General features: G+C 39.6%; 1 protein-coding gene across 19 annotated transcripts in view; it reads right to left on the bottom strand.

The window, feature by feature from the left end:
- APBB2 (amyloid beta precursor protein binding family B member 2) overlaps positions 1–13,221 on the bottom strand; it is a 360,720-nt gene that overhangs the window by 180,088 nt on the left and 167,411 nt on the right. For 13 of the 19 annotated variants that reach the window (XM_019640761.1, XM_019640757.1, XM_019640754.1 and 10 more), the window contains one exon: positions 3,019–3,834. In XM_019640761.1, coding sequence (XP_019496306.1) covers positions 3,019–3,834 — 816 coding nt within the window. Of the gene's footprint in view, positions 1–3,018; positions 3,835–13,059; positions 13,129–13,221 lie in introns of all 19 variants that reach the window. The other 6 variants (XM_019640770.1, XM_019640765.1, XM_019640763.1 and 3 more) reach the window with 1 other exon arrangement.

The following is a 13,221-nucleotide window of genomic DNA, read 5'->3' on the forward strand; positions in this document are numbered from 1 at the left end:
GCAAATACATATAGTTTTTGTATATGTACTATGGCACTGTATACTAGTTATCTTATAAAATGTTTGCTCTTATTTTTTCTTCTTTCAAAAGTTAGTATTTGTATTTATTATATATAAACATGGATATACTATATAAATCATATATAATAAATACTAATTTTGCTATTAGAAGCGAAACATACAATGTTTAATTTAAACTGATTGTGATCATTGTAAATACTAACGGTATGCTTCACTGGAATGATGAAATCAAAAGAAATATCAATTCTAAAGAATCGCTTATTTTATTTTACTCATTAATTTATGTAGTAGTCACTACCTGAAACTCTGAAGTGGGATCAAGAAGTAAAAAGGTTTCTTTTCAGTAGGAGTTCATAACTGGCTCAGAGGAAATTCCAAAAGAATTCCCAAATATGATTAATATTAATATTCTGAGACACTGCAGTATTGCTGAAGTAGGTACAAAGAACTCAAAGTGACCATTTTGAAGGCTAGCACAGGTTTGGCTTCTAGGATGTTTTTTAAAAACTTAATCTCTGTTTTAGAGTCACAGCTAACACATTCTTTTGAATATATTTGATTCAAAATGTCTATCCTTAGAGACCCATTAAGGGCCAACACTGTACTGTCACCTTACCAATCTAAAAAGAGAAAAATAAACACCAGAAAAATCTAATCCAGTTCACATCATGCGCCAAGCACATGGGTTCTGTAAAGAAAACCAACAGAAAGTAACGCCAGGACACTGAGCAAAGGAGTGGTGACAGCGGCGACCTGGGAAGGTTCCCTGGAACGAGACAATTTGATGGAGCGGAGGTCACACATTCAGCTTAAATTTCGTGCTCTCCACAGGCCTTACTGACACCAGTGCTCAGTAAAGGGCTTATGGACAGACATAATCTAAATACTCAGCAGTGAGGAAATTGTTCAATAAATCACAGTGCTTGAATATGGTGGAATATGGTGGAATAGCATGCCTAATATTTTTAAAAGCCTGATGTTAAAAAAAAAAAGAAAATAAGGCATGTACTGATATGGACTGCTCTGCAAAATACATATTTAAGTAGAAAAAGCAAAGCGTTTATAAAACAATCTAATGTGAGTAATTATTTTAACTTTTTTTTTTTTTACCTTCCTCAAAGTGCTTTAACTTTTTAATGTAGAAAATCTTAAACATACAAAATTAGAGAGAACAAAATAATGAGGCCTCATAAACCCACCTTTAACAACTACCAGCTTATGGACAATTTTGTTTCTTTTTTTTTTACCCCCATCTCAATTATTTTGGAGAAAATTCCATATACAATGTTATTCATATTAGTTTATATTATATAATGTTATATTATATATTATACTAATATATATTATTTTCTATCTCTAAAAAGTAAGAACTTTTTAAAAATATCATTATCATAAAATTTGGGTGCATTTTGAAATTTATTATAAATGTGGGTATATGCCTAAAATGTTTTCCAAAAGAAAACAAAGATAAAAAAAGGTATTGGTCATTAGCAAGGTAAGGAGCTAGAGTGAGGAGCAGGGGTTTACTGTTGATTAAATAACTTTCAAATCTAAAATTTAACTATTAATACAACAGAAAGCACCATGTCTGGAAGAGCAGAAAGGCTGTCACAACCTGAGGAAGAGAATTAGGCCTTGCGGGTGAGGTGGGGGTGCTGCAAACAGGCGGCAGAGCTTGCATGTGAGATACTCAAGGAGTTCTTTATGTAGATTCAAACACCACAGTGACCATCAGCTATAGGATATGAATTCTCTAAATGGATAAAATGTAACAGAGAGTTGTGAACTCAGTAGCATTACTAAACATAATTATGCTTCCAATAATATGCAGGTCCAGACATTTAGAAAATGAAATGAACTCACCTCAACCTCCCTACTGCCATATCCAGCTACAGCAGGCTGATGAAATCTATCATTTAAAGTACTGCGATTTTAAAGGGCACTTCAAAAATATTTCTTCTTTTTTTTTTTAAAACAAGTTAATGTCTTAACTTTCCCCTTCTCTTTTCCTTATCTGTAGTCCTTATCATTTCTCTGCCTAATAGGATGGAAAAATGTCATTTCCTTCCCTGGTGGTTCCTCTGTCGTATCTGTATCCATTCACATTGCCCAGGACTCACTAGGGTAGCTGCGGGGTTATGTGACAGAAACAAGCCTTTTGAGAGCTTGTTTACATTGAATTCAGATACAACAAAGTTCGCCACATCTTTTAGTCTTGTGCTCTGTAAATTGGGAGGAGATATGAGAACATGAAGTTAAAAGCAGCTGACTTTGAGGACCCTGTTCATTTCTGTCACAATTTGGACTCCTCTGACAAATCTGACGCTATTATAGATACAGACAAAGGTCAAGAAAGACTGGTCTGAATTAGACCATCTAAAATCCTAAACTCCTGAATATATATTTTTTAAAAAGCCACCACTTTCTCACTCTCAAATATCACTTGAGCAAGGCTAATAAAATGTTCCCCAGTAAAGGTCAAAAAGGGAAAGAAAAGGTCTTTAATGAACAGACTTGGAACTTTTTAAACTTTTAACTTTTCATTAGCTTGAGCATAAATAAGTTCTGAGAACTTTAAAATAGTTGGTTCGCTTCATTGGGTTATACCTGCCCCAGACAACTGTATTTCTTTTATTATTTTGCTTAACAGAACCCAATATTTCTAAATAGTATATAAAAATATTTCACTTAAGCACCGGCAGTCTAATTTCTAAATAGATGATGTTTTACTGTACTTAACACTAAGGTCGTATTTTTTCTCTCTCTTTTTTTTTTTTTTTACAAAATGCTTCCTAGAACAAACGGCTTATGTATGAAGTAAAATAAAACTGTAGAAGAATCTAACAATATTTTCCACACACATTGCTCAATTTTACCCCAACAGACTCACGTTCTCCTCTGCCTGCAAATGGATGTTTTGCGTCTAGAGATTAATTCCATTGATAACCGGAAACACCACAAGAAAGTGCCACCTTACTACACCTTCCCCAGGGGTACCTGTTTCATCTGGGGGGCTGGGCGAGGCACTGTCTTGGGACAGTGTGGTCCAGCTGGACTCCTCATCGCTGGGTGCCAGGTTCTGGATTCGATGGAGCGCGCAATCGGTTTTGGCCCCGGTTTTAGGATGATCCTTCTTGGTCTCTGGGCTGGATGACACGGTGGCTACTTGGCCATCTTCAGGGCTACCCTGGGGTTTGTTTGGTTTCTGCAGCAGCGGATCGCCATCCCCAGTGATGGTGGAGGCCTGGTCCTGGCCCAGCTGGGACTTCTCTTCCACATCCTCATGCTGGCTGCCTAAGTTCTGCTCTAGTTCTCGGGTTGAGGTCTCCAGGTCTGCATAGTAATTTAGGAAGCTCTTGGTTCTCCTGGGTTGGGAGGGTAAAATTTCACAGCCTGGGGAATCCCGTGGGTGGGGCTCTTTACCTTCTAACTTCTCAGAAGTTATGTTGATGACAGCAGTGGGGCTGACGTTCTTGTTGGGGTCCTGCTGCCCTTGTTCTGCAGCCTTCCGGAGCTGGTTCTCCCCGTTTTTCACCAGCTTGATGTTAGCAGAGCCATTTCCCAGCAGGGGCTGTGCAGCTGGATCCGAGAGGCCCATGGCTGCCTGGATGTTAGTTAGTGCATATTTTTTCCTGCATTTTGGGGGGGTGTTGTTCTTGGTTTCTGTGTGTTTTATTTCAGCATTCAACAGTTCATTGTGGGAGGAACGGAGGTTAAGGGTATTTGGTGGTGTGGCCAGGCTGTTCCGATTCGTGACATCTGTGGTTCCGCTGCTGGCCATAAACACTGCCAAAGTGTCTACACCTGAGTCAGCTGGGAAAAAAAGAAATCTAGTCATTAGATGCCTGGCATGATTAAACTACTCAGCATACACAGTGAGCAAACATTTTTATACAGAAAATTGAAAGAATTAATGCTTCCGTTGCTATGTTTTTGTAGAATTGACCCATTTTCCTCTTTATTTTCAGTTTGCTCATACATTAAATAGAAGCAAATGAAAGGCTTAATGTGAATACACAAAAGCCAATTTATAGAAAAGCTAAAAGGTCTGAGGGTCCAAATTTTACTCAGCATTAAAAAGTGTCTCCTTTTGAATTCAGATGTAAGCATTTTCTTCTGGTGGCTGGTCTTCGTTTTTCACAACCATGAAAATCATCCCCTTTCTCAACATTTACACCACATTTCTATTTTGTCATTCCCTCGGGCAACAAACAAACTTGTTCAAAAATCCTCTGGGGCTCCAGCTTTCCTAATTAACCTGAAAGGTCACTGTTCAATGATGCAACTTACGTCTAAGGTAATTTTTCTCAACTATGTTTAGAAGTTGTGTTCTAAGTGCCCAGACAAATCAAACCTCCATTAGAGTGTTTTGCTAATAATGTCTTTGGGAACATTTTTGACTTGGGCTTAGTGTTTGTACTAAACAGAAATTTTGGAGAAATGCCTTAATTGCTCAAGAACGAACACACACACACACCCTATTACTAATAATGTAGCATTGCACCATGGCTACAGGCGTGTTAGAGCCCCAAAGGAGTCCGAATATGTTCCACTGAATTAAAATACAGACTCAGCTGCTGGCATCCACCATGTGCCCTTGCAGAACTCCTAGGAAACTATCTGACAGCTGCATTTATCTCAAATATTGTTCACACCATCAGTGATTTATTCCATGTGTCTCTTGCTAGGAAGAAAGAAACGTTTCTCAGATTAGAAGGGAATAAAACACATCAGTAAGAATTCCTGACGTTTCACATTTCTCAGACGAGGAGGAACGACTTCTTTCTTATCTGATTCTTTGCCCTCCACAGAGACCTCCGTGAGTTCTACACCAGGGGTTGATAAGCCCAAGCACACCTCCTAACATTCCTAAAATTGTATTGTGACAACTCCCTCTTCCTCCCCAATGCGAAGCAGGGACCTCCACAGGAGAAGAAGGCAAGAATGTTCCACTCAGGAACTTAGAAGTACCTCTTTTTATCATCAAATATACAGGATGGGCTACTTTAGAAAAAAGTCCCCCCCTCATCCAAGAGTCTGTATTATTCTAGGAAACTAGGCAACGTCTGCGTGGTCTAGGCAGTGTCCACATTTATAACAGAATGACCATGTGGCCCATAGAGATAATTAAGGGCTTTAAGCCACAGGAGTTAGACCTTGGGCCCCATTCTTCAGAATTAATACTTATAAGGATCCCTGATTACCAGCACCTCATCTCAGCACGTGGGCTTCATTTTACAGGAACAGAGAATCTAGGGTGTTTCTCCCTTTGAAACAGTACTCTGATGACTAAATTAAAATAATAATAATAATACTATTTTGGCTACCACTACCATTTTATGGAAAACATATGTTTCTATTTATAATTCAACCTCACTCAAGAGTAGCATTTGATATGAGACAGGCCCATCTTGAACCCACATGAAGTTTTCCCTGAGACACATATCCATAACATAGTCACACAAGAGAAAATTACATTCAGACTCTTGGGCATTTAGAGTGACACTATTATGAGAAAGCTGGAAATCTGCTGGGTTTTTGAAAGGCATGGCAAAAAAATGTTATGAGGCTATTTTATGTTAGGTACTACATTCTAGCGATGTTATTAGGGAGGAATTTTTATTTACATTGTTTATAACCATAAACATTTTCAGAAAGAAGACCATCAAAATTTCTAGGTGATTTAATACTGAGTAGCTTTCATATCCTGGATGTGACAAAAACTTTTAGCCAAGTTCTCGTCAGCCTTTTGGGTCCCATCGCCCTCTCCCTACGCCCTTTGTAACCCTTCTGCTTGCTAGACATCATAATGGGGTTGTTAGAACAAGAGGACCATCCTATACAAAACAGCTCTGTCTGGGCTGTTTTTACAGATCAAAGCCTGAACACAGTTTGAATGTACCTTAGATATTAAATGATGGTATCATCTGGAGGCAAAATTAAGGTTCAGATCTAGAACTAAGGCAGTCAAGGAGATCCTATAAAGTTATAGTCTCCAGAAGTTAATATGCCAGCTGGCAGTCATTTGGGCTCAAGCAGGTCATGGAGTACACAGAGGTTAGCAAAATCCTAGAACGAACACGGCTGCAGGAAGAAGGGTCCCCCAAAATGGGAGGCAGTGCCCATGAGGATAAGAGCACAGAACTCAGGGTCAGAGAGGCAGGCTCAAACCCTGTCTGTGTTCCTTACTAACTGAGTCATTTAGGACACCGGGCTTTCAGTTTCCCTGTCTAAAACATGGGGACAGTAATAGTACCTGGTTGTGAGAATTAAATGAGAAATGCCAGCAGAAAGTTTAGCGGAGTACATAACGATGAATGTGAGCAACCCTCACCCATTTTTGTCCAAGCGACAGAGCACGGGGCTGCCTGCCGAGGCCCCCAAATTAACCACCTTATTTGGTCTGAGTGACACAAATGGTCCTGTTGCAGAGACACACAGAAAGTAAACACACTAGCAGGAAGGGAAAAAGAAGTTGGGCCTAGAAGGGTTTAATTATTAATACAAAACCCAAAAAGCATTCCTCAGGTTTAAGAGTAAGGTTTGTGTTTCTTTTTTTAAAGTAAACACAATTTTACAATGTCTCTTTAAACCTTCTAATATCGAGCTGTTCTCTTTGGAAAAGAAACAAAAAGCCCCAAAATAAGTCCAACCTCCTTGACATAACAGACAAGTTAAACTCCCCATTTGTTTACTGTAAAATCAGGAAGCAGTGTCTACACCTCACTGAGCCTTGCTGGGAGCTAAGAGATGACTGGCAAGCATTTAACCTAACGCCTGGTGTATCGTAAGAGTGATATACATGGTAGGGATTATTATTCTCCTATAGCTCCCTCCTCACCTGCACACTTTTGTCTCTAACCACCATACCTCAGGCCATCATTTACTGGGCACTTTCTTCCTGCCAGGCACTGTGCTGGGAACTGGGAAACCCAGACACGCAAGGTCCCGCCTGCGAAGTGCTTTCAGCCTTGTGGAAGGCACATAGACAATAAAGTGACAGAAATCAACCAGGGTGGGAGTGAGGGAGGTGCAAAGGAGTAAGCGTAGGTTGGAGAGGATTTGAAGGTCAGAGGGGGTGGATCACCATCTAGGAAGTCTGAGCAAATCAAGACAAGAAAGGAGAGGTGGCAAAGAAGGAGGGCGGATCAGGGAGAGAGTCCTACAAGACATGCTCTAGGAGTTCAGACCTGACCCTGAGTCAGAGAAGAAGATCCAGAACTTCAACAGCAGCGTGAAGAATGAATCTGAGGCTGAGGTGTGTGTGCGTGCGCGTGTGCGCGCGTGTGCGCGCGCGCGCGCGCGCGTGTGTGTGTGTGTGTGTGTGTGTGTGTGTGTGTGTGTGTGTGTGGTGTTCCTTTATGTGGAGGGGGAAAGGTCATTTTTCCTCTAGAATATTCTCCAAGAAGGAGATGGCTGATGAAAAGGCTTTAAAGAATCAATGTAAATTAGGCAATGAAAACATCAACAGTCATCCGGAAAGAGTAGACAGAGGGTGTCTCCTTAACCAAAGTGGCGGGTTGGCCCCATCTTCATGCTCCTCTATCTGGTATTAGAGCCTGATTCTGCCATTTACTGAAGGGGAGCAAAACCCAGGCATGGAGACCAGCTGGAAGGCTACTGCAATAGTCCACTCAAGGCAGTAGGACAAGAACAAGGTAGGAGCGAGAGACTCAGGTATGGGGAAAGTCCTGCTCTCATACTGTCATGGTGCCACCTCTGGTCACTCATCTCCTGACCGGGATATGAAGATGAGGTCTCCATTAGCCACCTGGATTTAGAAGTAAAAGAACCAGGTACATTGAGTGAGTATAAGGACATTGGTGGCTTCTGCCTCATCAGCTTCATGAGAATGGCAGAGGTGGGCAGAGAGTGACCTTAAGGAACTTCACTATGAACAAAGACGGGCGAGAGAGAAGAGCAGCTGGAGAACAATCAAGGATTGTGGGATGAAATTTTTCTTTTCTGAAGATGAGAGTCTTAGCCATGTTTTATTACTTATAGGCTGGAAAAGCAGAGGCCAGTAGAGAAGGGAAAACTGGAAACACAAAAGAGGAACAGGCCATAAGGTAGAATCCAGGTGACGGGAGGAGAGGAGGGGCCATGCAGATATAAAAGAGCTGGCCTTGCCCAAAACAAGCGTACTTCTTCAAGTGAGAAAGGAGGAGAGGGAGTAAGGATGGGGACAGGAACATATGTCACTGCGGTGACACAAAATCGAGGAAAAGCAAAGCTGATAGCCTCAATTTTCTCTATAAAGATAGAGTCTTCCCCTGAGGGGAGGCAGTCTCGGGAAGCCTGAGGAGATGGACAACATTTAGAAATAGTCACAAAAAAAACCCCACAAGGATAATGACTTTAAGACAAAACTGAAGTTTGATGGCATAAAAATAAGCATATAGATCAATGGAACAGAACTGAAAAACCAGAAATAAACCCACGCATGTGGGGTCAATTAATTTATCACAAAAGAGCCAAGAACATACAATGGGGAAAGCACAGTCTCTTAAATAAATTGTGTTGGGAAAACTGGACAGCAACATGCAAAATAAAATAAAATAAAATAAAATAAAATGAAACTGGGCCACTATCTTTCTATAAACAAAAATTAACTCAAAATGGATTAAATAGTTGAAAGTAAGACCTGAAACCATAAAACTTCTAGAGGAAAGCACTGGGGATAGGTTCCTTAACACAGGTCTTGGCAATGATTGTTTTAGATTTGGCACCAAAAGCAAAGGCAACAAAATCAAAATAAACATGTGGGCCAAATCAACCTAAACAGCTTTTGCTCAGCAAAGGAAGCCATCAACAAAATGAAACGGCAACCTATGGAATGGGAAGAAAAAAAGAGCTGCAGAGGGGGATGTGACTACTGTGTCAGGTGTAATCCTGAGGGTGGGTCGTCAGTACAGAGGTGGTTCTGCTCCTGGTTTTCTCTGGAAGGTGCACAGGGCCCATGATTTTGCCATCACTTCCTCATCTATTCCTCATGCTGTTCTGAGTGTTACCTATGAAGATCCAACATCAATTCAAGAGGATCAATTCCTGCTCCAGAGCTAGATATGATGAGTTCAGAGTTAAGGGTGTGACAAGAGCTACTATGACTGCTGCCACCACTCTCCTGCATGCTGCACGATGGAGGAACATTTATTAGAGCCTGGCATGTGCTTCCTTCCTTTTCTGGTAAGAGCCCCACAATTTTTATTGAGGAATCAGCCTTCCTTCACACTCATTCAACAGATTTTTTTTCCCTGTGTACTACAATGCAACAGATACAGTTTTCACCGCAGATGATACAGGAGTAAACAAAACTGAGAAAATAAAGCTCTCACGGAGCTTATATTCTAGGGATTCAGCCCGTGTTTCAGGTAGAAATGACTCCACCCCTTACTTCCTGAGACACATGACCCAGGTCCAGCCAATCAGAGTAGCAAATCCCCATGGCTACAGTGACTGGTTCGAGGAAAGGCATGTGACCCCACAGAGCCAATCCTAAGAGTTTTGCAAGAATAATCAGAAGTGCTTTCTTTTCTCTTTTTTAAACTAGAAGATATAGGCTTCAAGGGGTGCCATGAAAAGACAACTTGCCTAAGCAAGAGCCTAACAAATGCGCAAGTAGAGCCAAGAGACAGAGAAAAAGTGAGCGAGCTCTACTGACCTTGGTGGACTCCCTGAAAGGAGCCATGCCTGAAACATGATACCCCCAGAACTTCTAGGGTATTGAAGCCATTCAATTTTTTTTTTTCTTAAATCAATTTAAGCTGTTTTTCTCCTTTTAGCAACTCAAAGAGCCTTAGGGAATACACAGAGTATTTTTTATGAAGCCTAAACAAAAGTCAGGAGGGTCATTTTAATTCCATGGCTAACAAAGCTTTTCTCAAACCCAGAGTCACAAAGATCCCAGCACGGAGCTGTAACCCCATAACTTCTAATACATCCTAATACAAACCTGTGCTGGAGCCTGTAGTGAAACCTGCTCTCCTCCTTGTCTTTTCTGAGAATGCTAGCCTTCTGTCAAAGAAAAAATTTGTCAGGGATGACAGGAAACTCCTCTCTTCAGTCACCTGCTTTCCCTCTGCTTCCCTGACATGCTTATAAAATTGTAAACAGACAAATGGGCCCAGGGAAGCCCAGTGTTTGCCCCACTCTTAAACGAGACCACATTTTCTTCGTTTCTGTTTTTTCTTCTATAAAATTTTATTTCCATTGAGGAGTTAACAGCAAAACTTCTATCCTGAGGAATGTTGCCTTTTGAACTAGTTCTCAAAGAATGAAGGAAATAAAATAAACTCAGACTTTTTTTCTTTTCGGAAGGAGAGGCAAAATAAAGCTGGTTTCCTGAAATTACTCATGAAAGTCAACTCTCAATGTGACAAAAATGATAAGAACTTCTCTGTGAGCAAAAGACACAAAGTTTGTTCGAAGGCAGCTTGGGTCACTGGGTCGGAGATCACAGGATTGATTAGTGCCTTGGAAGTTTATAAAGCAGGGGAGCAGCTTCACAGCTGATTTATAGGGCAGCTTCCCTGGGCTCTGGGGATAAAGGGCTGATTTCAAGAGCTAGGTCTTACCCACCTAAGGGTATCCCATTCCCCATTCAACTCAATTGCCTGAGGGCTCACTTTTTCAACATCCCAGGTGGAACTGAGGAGAATCAAGAAAAATGTACCACACGCTTTCCTTTAAGAAACTCAGGGCAGTGAGAAGGAAAACTTATTACACAAACTCGCAATCGCTAAAGTAGACAGAGGGTCTTATGAGAAGAAAGCGTTAGGGATGAGGAGAGAGTTTCAGGCTCCCACAAAAAAAACAACGACAACAACAAAATAAAGCAACAAAGAAATACAGTTGAGCTGGGACTTGAAGGGTAGGTAGGAGTCCACCAGTTGACAAGGAACAGAAAGGCACTACTGCTGAGGGGATACCTGGCATTCCAACATCGCACCTGGCAGATGTGATGACTAGTTATTTGGGAAACACAAATTAGAATATCTGTATTCAAATAAGAATTAAGACATTCGAAGTAGTCTCCTAGGGATATGATATCTTATGTGAAGGTTATTTCTCTGCTCAATTTCTAAGCTGCTTTCATTGTTTAGAAGAGCCTCAATATCTTCTGAAAATAATTTTTTTTTTAATATAGCTCTAGACATTTATGGTATAGTAGTCAATGAATGTAGTCAATGACCAAGCCTGGGAATACCGGTTGAGATGAAGAAAAAGTAGGTGAGCTATAAAGTCATGACACAGGTTTTCTTGACTAATGATAAGCTGGCCTCAAGTCAATTCCAAAAGGGGTAAAAAAAATTAAACACTGAAAGAAGCCTTAAGATAGGGTAATTACTTGACTATGTCACAGGCTAAGACCTATTTGGAAGACACTCCTAAGTTGAATCTTGAAGGTTCGACAAGAATCTTCCAGGCAGATAATGGCATTGATTATGGTATGTTGGTTATTTAATGGCTCTCTGTAGTCACAGCTCCTAAGAGTCGGAAACAAGACTGTGACATACCTTATTCCAGGTATTAGTCCAGACTCTCCCTCACTAGCTACAATTTGAACTTTCAAATAAAAAACGGCTAGAAATAAAAATACCCCTTTCCTTGCAAAATGTGTTATATCCTATACCAATGAATGATGGCAGTAGGTGTTATTTAAAAAACCATGCTGGATAACAGTTTCATTATCTCTTATGTAACTATCAAGGAATGAAGCTATTTGATACCAACAGGAAGAATGATTACATAGCATAACAAAATATAGTGACAATAAGAAATTTCTACAAGTTATTTGATAAGTTCATCTCCATTTAGAAGAAAACACATCATTTTATAGATTTGCCAGCTTTGTTCCTAAAATGTTTCCATACTGAGTATATATCTTGCAATATAAAAAAAGATTTTAAATGCTAAAGAATTCCTGAAAGGAATTATTCTCCACACTTAAAATGTCTTTTAAAAGGCCATGTGGGTTTACCTTCATTTTCAAAAATTAATGTACCTATTCAAATATATATTTACAAAGAAATTTTACTCTCTGCCCCCAAATTTTTACAGTATTAGATAGCCTCTAACAATCACCTCTAAGTTCCTAATTTTCCTATGTGAACTTAGGCTTGTTGTATTTCTTTTGGCTGATTTTTATAAATAGGACATTCCTGCCATTCATATACCTCTACTGAGCTTGTTGTTTGTTTTCTTATGTTCCATTTTAGTTCTCTGTTGAAATGTAACATGCAGTATTACATAAAACAAAAAGAACTTGGACATACTTAATGAATTTAATTTAAAACTGAGGCACATAAATTATCTATGTGTTCATGGTTAAAATCTACTTCTTTAAAAACTCAGAATTTGCTGAGCGGTGTGTATTCTAATAAATATGGAATCTGCCCAGATGTATCTGCTATTTGCAGGCCTATACTATGTTTAATTCCAAATATTACTGCAATGGCTTTTTCCTTATGTTACTGTGAGGCTAAGAATTAAATCCCACACCATTTTCTGTGTAGACCAGCATCCATCATGTCACAAAGAAAGGAATATACAATAAAATTAAGGTGGTTTTCTTAGGTCTGATATTAATCAGCATGAGATCCAAGGAGAATACTGAATTGGGGAGCTCTATTTTCTAGACAAACGACGCGATGGCTAAGCGGCTGTTTGTACAGAGACTCACTACCAACACCTCCTTTGTTCATATTTAACTGTTCACGGGCTATAATGTGCAATGCTAGCTGAAAAAATTTGACAGGTTTAATTTCCCATTATAGTCAATTAAAATATTTTTACATTACATTAGTAAAACTGTGAGATTATTAAATGAATACAGTAAAGTCCAACTGATTCTCCTATCTTATTTTAAAGATTCATTTTTCTATTATATTACATTTGTGAAGAACAATGAAAACCAAAAACATGTTATTCCAGTAAATCATACATTTAACATCAAAACAATTATCTATCATATACATTTGTTAAAGTTTTAATATTCAACTGCTTCTCTGCATTGAAACATGTTAAAGTGTATCTGACCTGGAAGTACTTCTGACATGGATCACTGGACGTCAGCAATGGTGCAGGCAATAGGTTATAATTTGAAATCTGAAAAGAGGGATCATTTGAGAAATTAAAACCCCAAATAACAAAGCATAAAAGAAAAAAGGCATAGCATTGAAAATCTTCCCAAAAGCTGCT

The sequence above is a fragment of the Hipposideros armiger genome, unplaced genomic scaffold (assembly GCF_001890085.2).
Source record: "Hipposideros armiger isolate ML-2016 unplaced genomic scaffold, ASM189008v1 scaffold_53, whole genome shotgun sequence".
Lineage (NCBI taxonomy): Eukaryota > Metazoa > Chordata > Mammalia > Chiroptera > Hipposideridae > Hipposideros > Hipposideros armiger.